This window comes from Trachurus japonicus, chromosome 13 (genome assembly GCF_045865225.1).
Source record: "Trachurus japonicus isolate A0001 chromosome 13, Traja_1.0".
In the NCBI taxonomy this organism is placed as follows: domain Eukaryota; kingdom Metazoa; phylum Chordata; class Actinopteri; order Carangiformes; family Carangidae; genus Trachurus; species Trachurus japonicus.
This window is the reverse complement of record NC_140919.1, coordinates 7,599,058-7,620,320: the sequence shown is the minus strand read 5'-3', so window position 1 is coordinate 7,620,320 and position 21,263 is coordinate 7,599,058. Positions and strand designations below refer to the sequence as shown.

General features: G+C 42.3%; 1 protein-coding gene across 2 annotated transcripts in view; it reads left to right on the top strand.

Moving 5' to 3' along the window:
* Positions 1–21,263, top strand: part of bcas3 (BCAS3 microtubule associated cell migration factor) — a 481,047-nt gene that overhangs the window by 426,996 nt on the left and 32,788 nt on the right. For both annotated transcript variants that reach the window (XM_085794770.1, XM_085794769.1), the window contains one exon: positions 12,764–12,940. In XM_085794770.1, coding sequence (XP_085650896.1) covers positions 12,764–12,940 — 177 coding nt within the window. The remainder of the gene's footprint in view (positions 1–12,763; positions 12,941–21,263) is intronic.

Below are 21,263 nucleotides of genomic sequence, written 5' to 3'. Positions count from 1 at the left end.
GAGTAAAGTGCCTTGAGGCAGACCCTGGTATTGATGGGGATTACTAACACTTAGCTGACACCACTGAGACTGCAACGGGAGTAAATGATTTAGAAGCATTGGCCTTAATGTAATGAAAGAAAGGCTCTGCCTGTCAGAACACACACATACACACACACACGCACACACATACACACACACCTATGGGCGCTAATCCTGTGAGCTTACATCTCCATTAACACTAACCCTGCACCACAAACCTACTCCACAAGATAGCTAGCACTCTCAGTGTTTCCCCCAGGATATCAGAGACACTCTTTTTCACTCTGCGTCTCTCTGACACACACACACACACACAGACACACACAGACACACACACACACACAGACACACACACAGCCTGGAGGGATGTCAGTACGGGTTCACAGCGTAGTCACAGATGTGTGTGTGTGTGTATAGGTCTATTAAAAGTGTGTTTCCAGTGGGTTTATCCATACGAGGTGAATGGTCCCATTGTGAATGAATGAATGTTGCTCTGCTTTAACAACACGCTGGATTACAGACGCACAACAAAGTGTCAGACTGACGCGACCTGGCGCGGCCTCTTCCTCGCTCCCATCCCATCGTCTCCTTTACAGCAGCAAATATTATAGAAGTGTTTCAATAATGCATCGCGTTTTACCTCCATCAGAGAGAGAGATCCTCTCTAACAACATGATGATGATGATGATGATGATGCACTACCAGGCAGCGGCTGCGGGACGACACCGTGGTTTACACTTCCTGTCAGTAGGAGCAGCCTCATTCAGGTCGATGCAACTATCACTTGTGCATATGTATGGGAATATGGCAGTAGGCCTATTATTTCTTTCTTTAAAGGGATTGTAGCAACCAAAAACGTAATAACGGCCAATAACATAATCATTTTGGCCATTTTAAATGTAATAAAGCCAATAATGTAATAAAACTTTTGAGCCAATAACGTAATAACTTTTTTCCAATAATGTAATACGTTATTACATTGTTGGCTGGTAATAACTGGTGCCGGTAATGTAATAATACATAAATATGACTGCAGTTCTTGGAAATAAAAGGCTTTTTTACAGTTTTTGTGCAGTTTGCTAATCAAAAATAGGTATAGTGGATGACATAGTCGTCATATTTATTCATCCAAGATATGTACTATCTTTCACCTCTCTCTCTCACTTCTACCATGATATGTTTGCAAACTGAAGAAGTAAGCATTGTAGGCTACCAGACAGAGTTGTTTTGCATGAATTTCCCTCTAAAACAACTCTGTGTGGTAACGTTGTGTTATTATCTCATAGCGTGGTGAATGTGCAGCTCACAACTTGTCCACCAGAGCGTTGTGGAGTTGTTAGATTGTGTATTTGATGAGTTTGATGAGGGAAACCAATGAAGAAATCCCATAATGAGCCTCCGTAGCGTAGCTCTGAGCAGCTCACGGCTCTGCTCCGCCGTTCTAAAAACAGCTTGCACCGACAATTAAAGGTAACGAACCTGCTGCTATGACTATAGGGATTATGGCAGTGGGCCAATTTGCCAGAATCTTGAACTATCCCTTTAAGGTTCTTCTACTGTATTTCCCATCATGCACCTGTTTGAGGTGTTTCTCTAACAAACTAAGGAACTCGGTGTGATTCCCACCTGCGCCGCCGGCTGATTTACGATCTGTTTGTCAGTAACAGACTGTTCCTGTTTTCCCAGCACTGGACTCACACACACACACACACACACACACACACACACATTTACACACATTCACACACACTTACATACACTTACACACACGCACCATTACATATTACACAGCTCCCACCATAAAGGAATTAGCTTGATCAGCTCCGCTGCACTAAAGCCTAATTGAATTAGCGCTAACCAGGCATTAGCGTCTCGGCTGCACAGGTAACTGAGAAACAGCGGCATGAGGCCATGATACACCTGTGTGTGTGTGTGTGTGTGTGTGTGTGTTGGACTCCCATGCTAAGCGAGGACATGTTTACAGACTGAAATTAACATTTTAGTGCTAAATCAGATTGAACAAACTCAATCAACCACACAAACTTGTTATAATTTACTCATTTCAACTCGTTTGTTGGATCCCTCCTGGTCGTTAGAAAGGGTTTTTATTTGTGTGTGTGTGTTTGTGTGTGTGCGTGCGTGCATGAGTAAACATCAATAAAATCTGATAATTGGGTTAGAGTTAGTAACAACCAATAAAACCTGAAGAGAAAAAATCTTTTATTTCAAAATGTTTTAGTTTGTTTCTTCAGTTTTTACTGAAGAAGAAGTTGAAAACATGACGGTTTGATGTGAACTGATCTGGATTCACTGTTTAAGCTGCAACTTTACTTTTCTTTATTTCCTAACAACAACACTTCCTGTCTTTAGGCCACATGTCACTAAACCAACCAATCAGAGTCCAGAAGGAGTGAGGCTGAGGTAGATACAGTGATACTCCTTTCTCACCGGCCAAAAAACAGTTTAACCCCGCTAACGGCTTTTGGTGGCAGTGGGAACGGCGCCTTCGATCGACTCGGCTCCGATCGGCTTGGTGTGGGAACGCCAGACCCGGGTCAACCCGCCAATTTACGTGATGACGTCGAGCGTTACTAGCCTCGTAAACCAGCCTCTCTCAGAAATGCAATTAATTTCATTTCACAGGGAGAGTCTGGCCTCATTCCCCCTGTGAGCGTTTGGGGTGGGCGGGAGTAGTAGCGTTGACAGACAACCCCATTCAGCCAATCAGCGTTTCAAAATAAGTGTAAGCAGTTGAAAGAACAGTGAAAACGTCTTTTCCTTCAAGAAACTCAACAAGCGCCGACTCCTGCTCTTGTTTATAGCAGAAGTAAGTGATCCGGTGGTTTTGTCTAACTTCCTGTCAGCAGATGGAGTTAGCAGTCCCCGTCCTCGTCCCTACGTCGCCACATTCAGGCGCATCCCTTGGCTGCACACACAGAGAGGACTGCCCCTTTATGCCGTTCTCTCTCCTCATTGGATAAAGGTTGTAGGATACAAGGAAAGTTTTCTCCTGGGCTCAGAGCAGAGCAGAGTGACTGACAGACCCGTGTTTCAGACCAAACACTCTATAGAAGTGATTGCTGTCGGAAGATACAACTATTTAAGACTTAGATTAACACAAACATTCACCTGACTTCTGCTTTAACTGCTGTAATGGATGATATTTCAGTCAGAACTTCCCTTGTTGCTGTTTTTAGGCTGCTACTGCTAGATAGCTCCGCCATGTTCATTGTGGTAAGAGTAGTGCAGTGTAGTGACGTTATCAACCGGGGCTTTGCACCAGTCAGTCCCTGATTGGCCAACGTGCTGTGTCAATCACATAAATCTGAGCGGCGTCGCTGATTGGCTCGGCCTTCTGAGGGTTTCAGGCCATGAATGAGGCCAGACCCTCCCTGTGAAATGAAATGAAATGAAATGCATTTCCGGGAGAGGCTGGTTTACGAGGCTAGAGCGTTACGTGAGGCCACGTCATAACACCGCGCCAGTCGCGTCTCATATCACGTACCAAAACAAAGCTCTGCTCACATTCCAGACTGGGATGTGATCAACATGTCGCAGCTCTGGCAAGAAAAATGTGCAAAACCAGAAAGAACCCTGAGCACCGCCTGACTGGCCTCCATGTTGCTCTCCATCGTTTACTTCCCTGAGCTCTGTCGCTCTTATGACATCATCAACGTGATCCTAGCATGAGGCCACGCAGCTCGCCGGGGGGGGGTCAGACCCGGCTCGGTTTGGTCAGTGGGAAAGGAGCAAGATGCTGATTTAGTTTAGTTTAGTTCATTCATTTATTGAGCATAAAAACAAAAATAAAACTCATTTTAAAAAATGACAATACTGTAACTCTTGAATGAAAGGAGGCAGAAAGAAGCAAACTCATATTGTCTATGTTTACCCCTTGTTACAAAGAATTCATTCACAAATTAGATCATATACATCCAAGCAGATCGACCGTGTTTAAAAAACCTGCGGCTTAAGAGGAGAGATGGAGGTCACTAAAACTGATTTCAAGATGCAGATGTGAATATTTAAACTTGTAAATAATCATATTTTATAAACATAAATATGTAAATAATTAACCATATAAACATATTTATATATATATATATATTTATATATATATATATATATTTACATTTTATTCTAGTGAATAAACTCGGAGCATGAATCCACATTGTGTTAGTGAGGCCGATTGTGATGTGCAAGTGTGATGTCATGTCCAACTGTGCCGCCCTAAGCTCCTGTTGTAAAGGTACAAATACACACACATGCACACACACACACACACACACACACACACACACACAGCCGGCTGCAGTGTGATTAAATCTTTAAGGAAAGTAGCGCTGCTGCAGGATAAGTAGGGCCAGTATGTGGGGGCAACAGCTGGGTGGAGAGTGGCTTTTAATCCAGCCGGGTTTTAACATGATGGAGGGGAAAACAACAATCCAGGGTGTGTGTTTTCAATCCTCCTGCTGCCGACAACACATCCTCACATTCCCAGCGGTTTAGACGGATGAGAATGAAAAGCAGCACGTATACAGTCCAGTCCCAGTTGTGAACGGTGACCAGCTCAGATAAAAACGCTCACTTTCTGCCCCGATACGTCAGGATTTACTGATCCACTCTCGTCGTGCACGATGCGTTCAGGCGCGTTGTTTATGAGTGTGGGTCAGAAACAAGCGTGTTGCAGTATACAGTAAAGCATGTGCAGTATGTGAGGCTGTGCAGCTGTGTGGACGAGATGACAGCAACATGCAGCTGCAGGAATATTTTAGATTACCCTCAGAAATGTGTCGGATGGTTAAAAATTCAGCTTCTGCACTGCAAAAACTCTACATCTTTCCAAGAATATTTGTCTTATTTCTTGTCAAAATGTCTCATTTCTAGTCAAAACTAATCTCTTTCCACTTAAAATAAGACTCATCACCTAAAAATCAACTTGTTTTTAGATCATTTTCACTTGTTTCAAACACATTTTCACTTGAAATAAGTAGAAAAATCTGCCAGTGAAAAGCAAGTTTCATGTGCTTGAAATAAGAAAGAAAAACTTACTCCACTATCAGATTTTTCTACTTATTTCAAGTGAAAATCTGCTTGAAAGAAGTAAAAAGTGTCTAAAAACAAGCTGCTTTTTATGTGATGAGTCTTATTTTGAATATAATTTGATTAGTTTTGACTAGAAATAAGACAAATATTCTTGGTAAGATTTTGAGTTTTTGCAGTGTGACTCTGTAGTCGCACAGCTGAGATCTGGTGATCTTCCTCTGGACAGTCGATTTAGAGATATTCCCGAGGAGAACAGAATATGTGAGATGTGTGAGTCAGATGAAGTAGAAAGTCTCATTTCCTTTTATATTGTACAAAGTTTGATGATTTGAGAGAGGTTTTATTCCATTAAATCTAAATTAAAACCCTGAAATATTCTGCTGCTCTGATGGAAACAACTACTGGCTGTTTAATTTCAGTGTGTTTAAGAAGCTAGTTGTATCTCTAAAGCCTGGAAAAGAAGACAGGAAATGTGTTTAATTAATTTCTGATGATTTCCCTTACCTTGGCATTGTTTTCCTTTCTCACACACACACACACACACACACACACACACACACACACACACACACACACATACACATATACATACATCTAGAGCTTCAGTAGCTTCATGTTCACAGACATTAGACAGAGATGTAGAGTTCTGCTGTAGAAGCAGCAGAGACACGGAGCTGCTTTCTCTCTGGTTCTGGTTCAGATTCCTCCTGGTGTCGGTGTCGGGGGGTGTCGATGTGTGTGTGTGTGTGTGTGTGTGTGTGTGTGTGTGTGTGTGTGTGTGTGTGTGTGGCTGCAGCTCTTCCTGCTCTCTGCCAAACTCTTATCATGTAGAAAAGCCACTGCAGTCAGAACCTTTGATCTGCCGAGCTGACCGGCTATCAGGGAGAGGACGACTACTGTGGAGTGTGTAGTGTGTGTGTAGTGTAGTGTGTAGTAGTGTGTGTGTGTGTGTAGTGTGTGTGTGTGTGTGTGTAGTGTGTGTGCCCTGAGGCCTGGCCAGTCTCAGCTCTGCTTCAGGCCAGTGACAGGTGTTAATGCCGGGGCGAGAGGCTGCACGGGCCTCCTGCTCCCTGCTGAGATAACACACACACACACACAAACACACACACACACTCACAATGACTGAGCTTCCTGATAACTTCAGAAACAGTGTGTGTGTGTGTGTGTGTGTGTGTGTGTGTTGGATTGATTTTTCAAAGGACTCCCCTTCAGTGCCAGCAGCCTTCTATCAGAGCGCCTGGTGTGTGTGTGAGTGTGTGTGTGTGAGTGTGTGTGATAACGCTGTGTTGTGTGTCTTATGGCGCATTTCCACTAGCACGGCTCGGCTCGATACGGCTCGGCACGGCACGGCTCGGCTCGGTTTGGTTGTGTTTCCATTACAACTGAGTATCACTAGTGCCGCCGTGACGTCATTTACACGGCGCCGAGCAACGCTCTAAACTCTGTAAATATATAACTTTAGCAACATTTGAAACATTTTCAGGCGAGAAAGTAGTCGTTTAGATCCCCAACGTGTTGAAAAACTGACAAAATACCAGCTGTTTACAATTTTGTTTCAACGAAGTCGGCGTTACTAAAGCTAGCCGTAGTGAGCAACGCACTTCCGGTTATTTTCACAAAATAAAACACCTGTTGCCTTTTATCATAAGGAAAGCCATTACGATAGAACTGGTGCTTTTACTTTGTAAACAGGAAGTGAACCTACCCTCGCTGTAGCTAGCTTTAAACCGCCGTTTTGACTGCTCTCGTCCCCATAACGGCATTTAATTTTCAATATGCCTTACCGGAGAGATGCTCCGAGATCGGCCTGGTTCATTGTAAAACATTTATTTATTGATGTAAATGTGGTGTTTTCTGTGCGTACAGAACCCAAGGCAGTGCTGCTCTTCTTTCTAACCACAAACAAACTGCTGCTACAGCCACAATTGTTAGATTTAATCAATGAGACCAACATTTAAGAGTTTAACCAGCCGGTGGTAAACCTCTAAAAGCCATCGGGGAAGTTAATTAGCGGTCTGTTCTCCTCGGGGTGACGGTGGTAGGCTGGCCGGCGGAGCACGTCAGGAGCCGGGCTGCTGCCTCTGTGATGTCGCGGTCGCTGCTCGGACCTGGAGCTTCACTTCTCCGAAAAAACATCGGGGCAAACTTCTAAACAGCCGTCGTTTGGATAAACTAACCGCACATGGGGATCTAAACAGTTACTTTCTCGCATGAAAAAATATTAAAACTTAATAAAGTCACGTAATAACAGAGCCAGTCTAAATATTAGAAATTCTCTGGTAATAACAGCTTCAGCAGGAACATTTCTGTTGTCGGTCGTCGAGTGGTTATGACGCTTCCAGTGACGACACTCATCGGCCAATCAGTGGAAGGCAGTCGGCTGACGTCACGTTTTAGTAACGCTTCGGCTCGCTTGGAACCAGGGCTGAGGTGATACCAAAACTGTACCCGGTTGCAGGTACTGCGTGCTAGTGGAAACACGCAATAGCGCGCCGAGCCGTGCCGTACCGAGCCGAACCGTGCTAGTGGAAATGCGCCATTAGAGGTGATGTGATGTTGTTACGTCCTACACACTGGACCGACAGGATTTAAGCATGTTCTGTTTGTGCTTTTATTTGACGGAGACGATGGAGACGAGACAGGGAGGACGCGGTTGCTGTGGAAACAACCTGATGTGATAATGAAACATCATTTTCTGCAGCATCTTTTTTTTTTTTTTAGTTTAATGAACAAACTGCAGATTTCTAGTGTTTCAGTTTATTTATCACAGTGACACAGACACAGAGACAGAGACTTGTCCTCCTCCGTCCATGTTTCCTGTTTCCTCTCCGGGGTCTTTGTGGATAAAAACCAGGAGTTTACAGATTTGTTCTGCAAACTCAGACATTATAAAATGTACAAATTTTTTTTTTAAACAATATATTTATTAACATTTTCTTACATAGGCTACACATCCACTTGTTTTTATACATGTAGTTAGTTATATCTAATATGTCGACCTCGAAGTGTTATACAGAACAAAACCAAATTACAAACAAACCACATACACATACACATCACAAATGTCCACTTCTCAGCCATAAAACATTTTTGTGTATAATTTAATGCCCTAATATAATTGTTGGTATTTGAACTCATTAATCCTGTTAGAAGGTTTAAATAAACAACTACTTATTAATGTACAGAGGTTTTAATCCACAGAAGAGAAGTGACATTCAGATTTCTTTATACTTCCAGTAGCTATGCTAACAGTTTCCCTCTGTTCCCACTCTTTGTGCTAAACTAAGCTAAGCTAAGCTAACTCGGTCCCATTTCAGTGCTGGGGCCTCTGGTCGTGCTTGACTTTTTGACAGTTTTTTTCAATTGTTAACAAGCATGTCTTACACAAAATGCACTGAGTGACCACAGTCGCCAAAATTCATGAACTCTTTTCTCCGTTTCTAGTTCACCACCTGCAAAACACTGAAGTTTTACAGCACATCTTTCAAATGCTAACACCGTTTGTTCAGAACAGTTAAAAACACAATCAAACCAGAATGATAAAAAAACTAAACTCAAATAAGAACATTGTACATTTCTGCTGCAGCCATATTGAAGTCTACACAATTTCATATCAAAATATTGACGATACTTAAAATAAAATATGGAAAAATATTGAAAATTAAAATTAAATTATTAACAGTATTTCATCTGTTGTTGCTCAGAATTGCTTCATTTTGTCCAAAATCGTCTGCAAAGCAGCTTTAATTCTGCACATATTTACAGCATTTTTTGTGAGAACTGTTAATCACTTTGCACAATTAATACATTTACTGTAATTGAAGCAAAATGCTGTTATTGATTCATTCTAGTTACAATATAGGCCTACAGTATTTATTCAATGAGGTGCTAAAATGTTTTTTGATGATAAAATACTGATTTATATGAAACAAATCCTTCAAACCTAAAAGAGAACATGTAATGTATGTGTGTATATATGCTGGCTGTATTTTGTAGTTCAGTGTTTTGTAGTTCAGTGTTTTGTAGTTGTGTGCTCAGAGTGACTGTGTTTGTTTCCAGACTGAGACTTTGTCAGTGACCAGGACTCATCAGAGTGAGTTTAGACTCAGATCCAGATCCAGATGCAGATATTTTATTGTCCCATGTGGGAAACTCGATGTGCAGTCACGGCTGCAGATTAAAAGAAACAGATAAAACTGTGCAACAATATGCAACAAAACACGAAAACACACAACACTGTAAAAAACAAAAAACAAAAAAAAAAGCAAGTGAAGTTAAAGGGATAGTAGCATTTTTTTAAAGTGGGGTTGTATGATCTACAAATAGCCCCTAAGTACTTTAATTGCAGTAGAAGACTCTCTGCACTCCTCCCGTTAGCAACGCCAGCCCATAATAGCCCTGCCCAGAGATTTACAACATACGTTGTTGTGAACAGACCCAAAGAAACGGCCTATTTTCACGGCCTAAAAGAGATTTTACGTGAAAAATAATACACAGTTCCATTGTTCACTATAATATAATTTTTTCCAGCCCTTCAAAGTGCAGGAAAAACACAGTTTTTATTTGGACCTAACCAACTCACGTATCCCTCCGCCCAAGGTTAGCACCCGCCGATCAGCAGTTGGTTAGGTCCAAATAAAAACTGTGTTTTTCCTGCACTTTGAAGGGCTGGAAAAAATTATATTATAGTGAACAATGGAACTGTGTATTTTTTTTCAGGTAAAACCTCTTTTAGGCCGCGAAAATAGGCCGTTTCTTTGGGTCTGTTCACAACACTGTATGTTGTAAATCTCTGGGCAGGGCTATTATGGGCTGGCGTTGCTAACGGGGGGAGTGCAGAGAGTCTTCTACTGCAATTAAAGTACTTAGGGGCTATTTGTAGATCATACAACCCCACTTTAAAAAAAATGCTACTATCCCTTTAAGTTTTAACTCCCAGAGAGTCTGAAGAGACGAAGCGTCGTCAAACTGTTTAAATCTAAAACCTGCATCAAAAAGTGACACAAAAGTGACACACGGGATTAAAAAAAAGTGTGTGTGTGTCTGTGTGTGTGTGTGTGTGTGTGTGTGTGTGTGTGTGTGTGTGTGTGTGTGTGTGTGTGTGTGCGTGCGTATGTGTGTGTGTGTTAGAGTTGATCAGATTTGTGAAGGAAACCATCTCCCATCACTTTGATCAGCAGCTTCGACGCCTTTTCTGTCTCCGTGGTGATAAAGACTCGTGACCTCGTCTGTCTCAGCTGCTGGAGGAAGCTGATGATGATGAGGATGATGATGATGATGCAACAGTGTGTTGTTGTTTTTGTTTTTTTTATTGCACAGCAACACTTCACCTTCACCTTCCTCCTCTTCCTCTTCTTCCTCCTCTTCCTCTCCTTCTCGGGCCTTTATCACCTCTGGCTGCTGCAGGCTCAGCCACTGAGTCAAATGAACTCACTAATAGAATAAACCAGTTGTTTTAGTGTCTGCATGCCTGCCTGGCCAGCTTATCACACACTCACACACACACTCACACACACACTCACACACACACACACGGAGAGGCAGGTTGCAGACTCTCTGGCTCCACGGCACAAGATCTCCCTGATTGCAGAAATTATGGCAGACAGAGGAGAAGAGATTAAGATGCAGTGCAGCTCTGTGTGGATTTGGTTTGACAGGCATGAAGATTGTGTTGTGTTGTGCTTATACGAGCTGTTTGTTGCCCTGTGTGTGTGTGTGTGTGTCTGTGTGTGTCTGCGTGTGTGTGACTGTGCAGCAGCTGATCTGCTGGACTCCACTGGGACAAGTGTGGAGGAGGAAATTCACTGGTGTTGAGCAGGAGGAGAAACGTCTGACTGACCTGAGACACACTTAGACTGACACAGCTTTATATATGCAGATGATATATTTATATATATGTGTGTAATAAATGTGACCCGATCCATCAAAATGGATCCCAACCCAAATTTCAAAGTTGAGATTTTGGTATCAATGGAAAGATTAGAAAATAAGTTTTAAAATGATACCCTAGTCAGAGTCATACATTTGATGGTTTTCGAGATGTGGCCATTTGAATTTCGATCTTTCACTCTCTTATTCTGTTCTAAAACCTGAGAAAATTGCAGTTAAAGTTTTTGCCAGTGACTCTGGCATCTGTTCCTGTACCACGTGATTACACGCACCCTATACGGTCCCTTGTTGTCATAGAGGTAGCATTCAATGACCCTCGGAAAGCAGAGAATCTCACAATTCAGATGCTTTTTACAGCTCGTCTCTATCATAAACGGTTCAGAAGTTGTCATGTTTTGTTGACATTTTGTAAAACATGTGCAAGCGTGTATGTTCGGTTTAGCATCGTTGCTACGCTCTATTAGCATCGTTGCTACGCTCTGTTAGCGTCGATGCTACGTTCGGTTTAGCATCGATGCTACTCGGTTTAGCATCTGTTTCTGTACCCGTCCCTTCCTGTCATCGAGGCACCATTCAATGACCGTCGGAAAGCAGAGAATCCCGCGATTCAGATGCAGTTTACAGCTCGTCTCTATCATGAACGGTTCAGGAGATATTTCATGTTTTGCACCGATGCAACTCTCATTTTCAGAGGGTTTAAGTTGCAAGTCAACTTTAATCATCATTTACGTGCCTTTTCTCAATTATCTGGACTGTGAAACTTTGGGAGATTGTTTTTGAATGTCATTGCTTTGAAATTAGGGTAAAACATTTTTTTGATTTTCTATGAGTTTTCCACGTTATCAGCTGATTATCTAAAAATAGAACGTTGCAACATCCGACTCATTTTGATAGAACGGGTCACATATGATGTGTTTTGTGATGCAAAGCTGCAGAAAAACTGAATGATACAGATCAGAAGCGTTGAGAAAGAATCAGATTCTGCACATTTACCTGTTTGTTTCTTCACTTTCTCACCTTTTTTTTTTATATTTGTTGTTGCTTTAAATCTGAGCCGTTAAATATATTTCATGTGTTTTATTTCAGAATTCAGTGCATGTTGCTGTTTATTGTTATCAGAGCAGTTCATCAGTGCCTCACCTGAGCCAGAGGTCACTGATAAGACACGAGTCACTTCACCTACTGACAGTGTTGCACAGATAAATCCACCATCAGAGCAAAAACTGTTTCCTCCAGCAGCTTTAAAGGGATAGTTCGACATTTTGGCAAATTGGCCCATCACCATAATCCCTATAGTCTTAGCAGTAGGTTCGTTAGCTTTAATTGTCGGTGCAAGCTGTTTTTAGAACGGCGGAGCAGAGCCGTGAGCTGCTCAGAGCTACGCTACGGAGGATCATTATGGGATTTCTTGGTTTCCCTCATCAAACTCATCAAATACACAATCCAACAACTCCACAACGCTCTGGTGGACAAGTTGTGAGCTGCACATTCACCACGCTATGAGATAATAACACAACGTTACCAGACAGAGTTGTTTTAGAGGGAAATACAGAGACTGATGATGAAAAACTGTCCCTGAAGGCAACGCTCATCAGCGGTTTTGCATGAATTTCCCTCTAAAACAACTCTGTGTGGTAACGTTGTGTTATTATCTCATGCTATGACTATAGGGGTTATAGCAATGGGCCAATTTGCCAAAATGTTGAACTATCCCTTTAAACCAGCATTCATTCACCTGAACACAAACTGTCTCTGATGTGACATGAATATTAACCCTGTCTCTTTGTGTGTGTGTGTGTGTGTTCAGGGCCGTTTGACGGGCGTGGCGTCACCCTGCTGGAGGTTTGCGGCAGTTGGCCCGAGAGCTTCGGCATCCCGCGCCACAACCTGGGCTCCGCCGACGCCAGCGACGAGGGGCTGAGGGAGAGACTGGCCGACGCCATGTCCGAGTCCCCGTCCAGGGACATCGTCGGGTCCGCCACAGGTCAGAAAGACACACACACACACACGGGTCACCTCTGGATCTCTTGGTGAAGTTTAACTCAGTAGTCGAATGTTTTGTAGCGGGTAGTAGGTGGTAAACTGTTCATACTTGTATCACTGGTGGTTCTCAAACTTTTTTACGTCAAGGTCCCGAAAATTGACACAAATTAGACCACGGTTGGACCCCCATTGGACAAAAATTTTGAAGCAAACACCAGAAATACACAAACAATCAATGCATGTTTAAATTAGGCGTACATTTTTGAAAGATTATAGAGAAATTTCTGGAAAAAAGTGGTACAATTTCTCCAAAAAAGTTGAAACATTTCTAGAAAAAAGTGGTCATTTCAACCACAGTGGTTTTTTCTAAATAAAAAAATAAAAAGTTTAAGGTTTTTTCAAAAAAAGTGGTAAAATTTCTCAAAAAAAAAAAAAAAGGGAAAAAGTTTTTTTTTTTTTTTTATTTCTCAAAAGAATTCTAGAAAAAGTGGTAAGATTTCGCAAAAAATGTTTGAAAAAATGTGGTAAAATTTCTCAAAAAATTATAGAAAAATGTGGCAAAATTTCTCTCTCAAAAGAAGGGGCAAACAATAATACAAAAAGGGGTAAAATTTCTTGAAAAAAAAGGTAAAAAAAGAAAAAAATGAGAAGAAACTGGTAAAAATGTCTCAAAAAAATTCAAGGAAAAGTGGTAAAATTTCCAAAAAAAAAAGTCAAACAATAATTACAAAAGTGAAAACATTTCTGAAAAAAAGTAAAAAGTAAAAAAAAAATTGGTAAAATTTCAAGAAAAAGTTGGGGACCCCCTTGAACTCTGTCAACCCTCCCACTTAGAAAACCATTAGATAGTTTTGTTGTACTGAGTATAACTGAGTATAACTGAGTATCACATAGACACTGGTTTCACTCTCGTCTCTGGACAGGAAAATGATTTTTGTGTATTTTTGTTGTTGCTGTTGCCAAGGTCACATGTCCCCTCCTCCTGGACGCAATGCATGCTGGGAGAACTGGCAGAAGAGACAGAGGGTTTGATGTTGAGGATGAGGAAGAGGAAGAGTCTTAGTCTAGAGAATATCTGTAGTTTAATGAACTTTAGATCTGAGTCTTTTAAATGTGTTGAAATGAATAAAGTCTAATAATAAATAGAAGGAATGTAGCTTTATTTGTGGCCGCCGCTGTCGCTGCTCTGGCGTCTGTTTGGTGCTTTGTTTCCAGTGCAGAGATACGTATAACCAGATGACTAGATCTTCTATTCTTGTTTCCATATCGTGGCTTTCCGTATCTTTTTCATTGATGATTGTTTTGAGGAACTTCAGCTCATTCATCAGTTCGATGAGCCTGGGCTGTTGCTTGGAAACGTTTCTTAACTCTTCACTCATAAAAACGAGAGTGATCTCCCTATTTCTTCCTTTTCCTCATCCGCCACATTTTGTTTGTTCGATTCGGGCGGCATTTTGCCGATTATGTTAAGTCCTTGCAGGGCCGGCCCTAGGATTTTGGTGGCCCTGCACTCTAAGCACAAACACCAAATCACTGGTTAAAACTGAATACAGACGTGTTTATCCCTCTGAGGTTTGAGGCCATTTTCTCGACTTTTACATATTTTCTCAAATGTATCTTTTTAAGATACTTGCAGATGTAACAATACTCAAGTGTTTTATGTCTAAATATTAGAACCTCCGCTGTAAGCACACTGAGGCCAGTTTGTCCTAGAACACTGTAGAAAGAAATAATTTAGGACAAATGCTGGAAATTTGAGGTCTGCTTTTTGAAAAATTTCAAATCCCTTGTGAAAACACTCCTTCAGTCATGAGAATGAACTGTTTTGGTGCTTGAAATAGGATATGAATACAGTAATAGATACGTGTAGAAAACAAGTCTAAAATGACATTTTGTAAGATTGCTTTTTGAGCACAAATGTTGTCATTCTGCCGTTCTATTTTCACCAAATGTCTCAAATGTGAGATAAAAGAAGCTGAATATTGACTTCACATTACATATAAAGCTCATAGCTGCACGTGCAGACCTCAGGATGTTTAAATGACTTGATGAACCCCGGTACCTTTCTGATCATGTGACCCCCCCCAACCTAACGGCTGTGGCCCTAAACAACCACATAGAGGGTTTATGCCAGGGGGGCCGGCCCTGAGTCCTTTGACGACTATTTAGGTCATTTTCACCGTGCAGCATCAAACGCAGAGACACATGCACATCGAATACATCGAATTTAGCTTGACTTCCTCACTACTACATTACCCAGCATGCACCGCTGCCAGCTGGAGCTGCAGTGATGGATGAGGTCACTGGTGGAAGGATGTTCAAGTTCTGTGTCCATGTGTGTGTGTGCGTTTGGTTTTGGAATATCCACACACACACACACACACACACACACACACACACACACACACACCTTTGCTTCCCTTTGAGGCTTCCTGCCCGTGTGTGTGTGTGTGTGTGTGTGTGTGTGTGTGTGCAGCAGACATGCCGTTGGCCCTGACAGTCGAATGGTTAACTCATTTAGGAAGCGCCAGAGCTTTCTCTCTCTCTACCCCCCCCCCCCCCTCCTTAAGTGAACAAGAGTTCCTTTGATTTAAACGTGTGTGTGTGTGTGTGTGTGTGTGTAGAGGGGGTGTTTAGGTCTGGGGATGTTGGGGTTGGGGAAGTGGGGGGGGGGGGGCTCACGAGGCCTTAATGGATTTAGCATCGACAACGCATCCCCAGCCCCCCACCACCACCACCATGTTAGGGTTTAAAGGGATAGTTCACCCAAAATAGAAATTTCACTCATCATTATCTCCTCCCCCTCATGTGGACTAAGGGCTGGGAGAAGTTTCAGAGTCCTCCGTGGCTTCTCTGAGTTACAGGGGGTCTCGGCGTAGCAGTGCATGTCCATATAACGGTTGCAAATGGATACCAACTGTCTTCGTAACAAAAAGACACACCAAAAAACATCCAAATACCTCCATGCTGCTCGTCTGTAATGTCCGTCTTGTATTGAAGCCCCAAAATGCAAAATTCAAATTTGACCGAACCAGGAAGAGGAGCTTCGAGAAGCTTCCGCTACAAAACAAGCTTGAAATATAGATTTTCGGGACAATTTCTCATGTCGGGGCTTCAATACAAGACGGACATTACATACGAGCAGCATGGAGGTATTTGGATGTTTTTTGGTGTGTCTTTTTGTTACGAAGACAGTTGGTATCCATTTGCAACCGTCATATGGACATGCACTGCTACGCCGAGACCCCCTGTAACTCAGAGAAGCCACGGAGGACTCTGAAACTTCTCCCAGCCCTTAGTCCACATGAGGGGGAGAAATTTCAATTTTGGGTGAACTATCCCTTTAACCTTATTTGTAGCTCTCTCTCTCTCTCTCTCTCTCTCTCCTCCGTGTCTCTTCATTAGATTACATGTTGGAGTCTCCCGGACACTCGCAGTCAGTCTCCTCTTGTTCTCCGTCTTGTTCCCTCCATCATCTCGCATCCCGACCCCCCCCGCCCCCCACCCCCTCCTCCTCCTCCTCCGACCCTAATGCAACACAAAATTCATTACTGATCACATTACATCAAAATACACCCCTGACACACACACACACACACTGGGTGCTGAGGGGAGAGTGATGGACTGAGACGCCTCCGTCCGACCAATAGGAGCTGAGATCTGATGGACTGATGCTGCGTTCATAACAACTCTGAGGTCGGAAATCCCAACTCGAACATTTCTGACTTCCGACATCATTGCGTTCACGCTGCAGGAACTCGGGAGAAAAAAAAAAAACATGGATACCTGAAAGAAGTTTGTCATATTGTGGCTCATCGCTGAATACGACAAATCAATGCAGCAGTAAATGATGTTTATTTTGGAGGAGAGGAGACGCTGCAGATGAGTGCACATATAACGTTACAGCCTTGATAACAGTTAAAGCAGAAGTAAGCGATCTGGTCGTTATAATGCTGCGTTCCAGGCAGGCTTTTGAAACTGTAAATTACAGCTTCAAGTCACGACTTACAACTTTGTAGCGTTCCAGGCAACCCACTCGTGTTTTTCCGACCTGTTTTACCGGTGAAAGTCACTATAACGGCCACTCGTAACTTCTGACCCGTGAACTCGTACCAGATCGAACTGGTACAACTTCACAGGTCGGAAAAACACGAGTTACGAGTTGCCTTGAACGCACCATAACAGTCCTCGTCCCTACGTCACCACATTCACGGCGTCCCTTGGCTGCACACACAGCCCTGCATGCCGTTCTCTCTCCTCATTGGATAAAAACTGTAGGATACGATAAATATTTTCTCCTGGGCTCAGAGCAGAGCAGAGGGACTGACAGACCCGTGTTTCAGTCCAAACACTCTATAGAAGTGATTGCTGTCGAAAGATATAACTATTTAAGACTTATATTAACACAAATATATCACTTACTTCTGCTTTAAACGTTATTTCCGTCACATATTTAACACCATACAACAATCACAGCTTAATATAAACGTATTTCATAGAGGCTACTGCAATAATACACAAACATATGTATTAAAACCTCAACAAATAACCTGAAATGTCTATATTCTAACCGTTTAAGACGAGGGCCGATGTTGTCGTGACGTCAAGTCGGAAAGTCGGAGTTCTGAAATGATACCCAAGTTTCCGACCTTCAGAGACTGCTTGATGAAAAACTGTCCCTGAAGGCAACGTGCATCAGTGGTTTTGCATGAATTTCCCTCTAAAACAACTCTGTGTGGTAACGTTGTGTTATTATCTCATAGCGTGGTGAATGTGCAGCTCACAACTTGTCCTCTAGAGCGTTGTGGAGTTGTTGGATTGTGTATTTGATGAGTTTGATGATGAGGGAAACCAAGAAATCCCATAATGAGCCTCCATAGCGTAGCTCTGAGCAGCTCACGGCTCTGCTCCGCCGTTCTACACTGCAAAAACTCTAAATCTTTCCAAGAATATTTGTCTTATTTCTTGTCAAAATGTCTCATTTCTAGTCAAAACTAATCTCTTTCCACTTAAAATAAGACTCATCACCTAAAAATTAACTTGTTTTTAGATAATTTTCACTTGTTTCAAACAAATTTTCACTTGAAATAAGTAGAAAAATCTGCCAGTGAAAGCAAGTTTTTTGTGCTTGTAGCCTAATAAGAAAGAAAAACTTGCTCCACTATCAGATTTTTCTACTTATTTCAAGTGAAAATCTGCTTGAAAGAAGTAAAAAGTGTCTAAAAACAAGCTACTTTTTAATGTGATGAGTCTTATTTTAAGTAGAATTAGATTAGTTTTGACTAGAAATAAGACAAATATTCTTGGTAAGATTTTGAGTTTTTGCAGTGTAAAAACAGCTTGCACCGACAATTAAAGGTAACAAACCTACTGCTATGACTATAGGGATTATTATGGCAATGGGCCAAATTGCCAAAATGTTGAACTATCCCTTTAAGAGCTTCATATCCAGACAGCAGGTTCATCTGAGTTCAGTCAGGTTCATTTATATTTGACTGGGCCACAAACAGTTCAAATCAGTCCCAATATATTGATGGTATTGATCAATGTGCAGCACCAGGGCTTTTCATTCATTCATTCATTCACAGTTTTTTTTTTCTTCTTTGTGGTTCTTCTTCGACACACGAGGATTTTTACCAATAATGTTAAAACCGTTTCCTTGGCCACCGCCGACTCGCCAGGATCTGATTTCCCTCCGACGTTCTCCTGGAACAAGGCGGCAGTTCACATGTCGTCACGTCCACGTTCGATTCCAACACACGGTCACCGGGGGACAGAGTCTGCGGGTTTTTGTTGTATTTGTTGTATTGTTGTGAGCTAATTAGTTGAGGTAACTGGGATTTCCACGTTAATATTCGAGCACTTGAAGGGCTCTTCTGCTGCGAGCCGAGCTGCATGCGGTGCGTTTAAAGGCTGCGGGAGCGAGAGAGTGTGAGTCTTGGCGTGAGACGGAGATGGGCAGAAGCAGATGGTAACTTGCTCAGTGGCTGAACACACACACACACACACACACACACACACACACACACACACACACACACACACACACACACACACTTAACTCACCTATACACACGTCCACCTCATCTGTTTCTCTGTCAAACTGCAGCAGGAGAAGTTTCAACACTCAGATGAGCTCATGACAGACTGTTTTTTCATTTCTGTCTCACACACACAAACTGAAACTTTATTTAAACTGCGAACTAGAAACAAAGTGACGAACAGGTTCAAGCTCATTGAAGAAAAGCAAATCTCCCTGCACAGCCACAGTTCCTCAGGTGCAGGTGGGTAGCAGGAGTGCGTAAAATCAATAGAAAAAGACGGCCACCGCACACTGATAAGACTCTGCTGATATACTTTTATTATGAACAACGCGTTTCGCTAGGTTCAAGCTCATATTTAATAATATCACAATGTTTGAAGAAATTATTTTTCAGAATAATTCATTTTATTTTCATTTTATCTTACCGCTGTAGTAAAACATTATTATTATTATAGTAGTAGTCTTAAAGCCACAGTGTGTAACTTATTTGGCTTTTTATTAGCAAAAATAAAAAGCCAAATTGGTGCAACCTATCAGAACGTATTCTTGATGTTGCATTCATGTGAAATGGGGCAGACGTCAGACAGACAACAGACGCTGCATGTAACAGGATAAACAAGCGTCTATGTAAACAAGTGGTCTGACAACATGTTGTCATGGTGATGTGGTATTGTTTTACCGTCTTTCTCTGGTGGAGTAAAATGACATCCGGTTGGTTTGCCGACGGCCGTCTGCCTGACTGCACCTGAATGCAACACCAGTGCCTCCGTCCTTCCTCACACTACACAGTGGTGACAGTTTTAACAGGCTGTTTCCGTGGTTACCTACGGTCACGATGCAACATGGCCGCCTCGGTTCGGTGCGTCGCCCACTTATGTATTTGTAACGACTTGTAACAACTCATTCTAAGGAACCAGAAAGCTTTCATTTGGATGCAGCTGTGATTCACCTTCAGTGAAATACGGATTTATGAAAGACATGTTTGATTTTTGATCATAAAAAGACAAATAAGTTACATACTGGGGCTTTAAAAAATGGAAGTGTTAATAGTTTATTTTCATCAATTAACAAAAGGTAGTGAACGAACAGAAGATAAATCTAAATTAAATAGTTATTGGTGTGACCATCCTTGAAAGTATTCTTTACAGTACTTTTTCACTGCTGCCTATACTAATACTTTTACACAGTCCTGTATATTTATATTTATATATGAATGTAGTATTACTGCAGAGGAGCTGGAGGAACAGACACACACTGACACTGTGATGATTTACAACGCCATTTAACTTATGACCATAACCACATCGCCCCAGAGCATTCTGGGAGCTCCGCCCCCTCAACCCCACAGAGACTGGATGTATGTGTGTACAGAGTGTGTGTATATGTGTGTGTGTCAATAGTGTGTATCCTCATAAGTGTTTGAGTGTTTCCTCTACAAACTGTCACACACACACACACACACACACACACTTCATCTCTTCTGTTGTTTACTTTCTCTCTGCTGCTGTTTATCACAGTTTTTTTTCATTCACATAAACAATTTGTCAACAACTCGATGTGGACGGAAACACAACAACAAACAACACACACACACACACACACACACATACATATTATATACACACACACCTCCCCCTCATGTGTTTCCTCCTCACACACTCGGAGCAGGAATGCTGCTGATGTAACAAATCACTGTGTATCTGACATTCTCCTCCAGCTACACACACACATACACACACACGAACGCACACACACACATGAACGCACACACACACACACAAACAGACACACATACACACACACGAACGCACACACACACATGAACGCACACACACACACACACACACAAACAGACACACACACAGATTCACAGGGGAAACAAAGCCTCCAGTCAGGGTAATGGGGCTCTCACGCTGAGGCCGAGACCCGGCGTCGCCATGCAGCTCGGAGCTCCGAGGGCCGAGGGCAGGTGACACTCACACAGGGAGAAGAAGATGGACGGATGGAGAGAGAGAGAGAGAGAGAGAGAGACAGAGAGAGACAGAGAGAGAGAGAGAGAGAGAGAGAGAGAGAGAGAGAGAGAGACTGACGACTAAAACACACTACGGCTGAAATTAGATTAACGTCACTAACTAGATTTGTCTTATTGGAGCCTGAACAACATAAATTCCACTGAAGCCGTATGGAGAGTGGACGAGGGGATGAAGGGATGAAGGGATGAGGGGACAAGGAGACAAGGGGACGAGTGGATGAGTGGATGAAGGGATGAGGAGACAAGGAG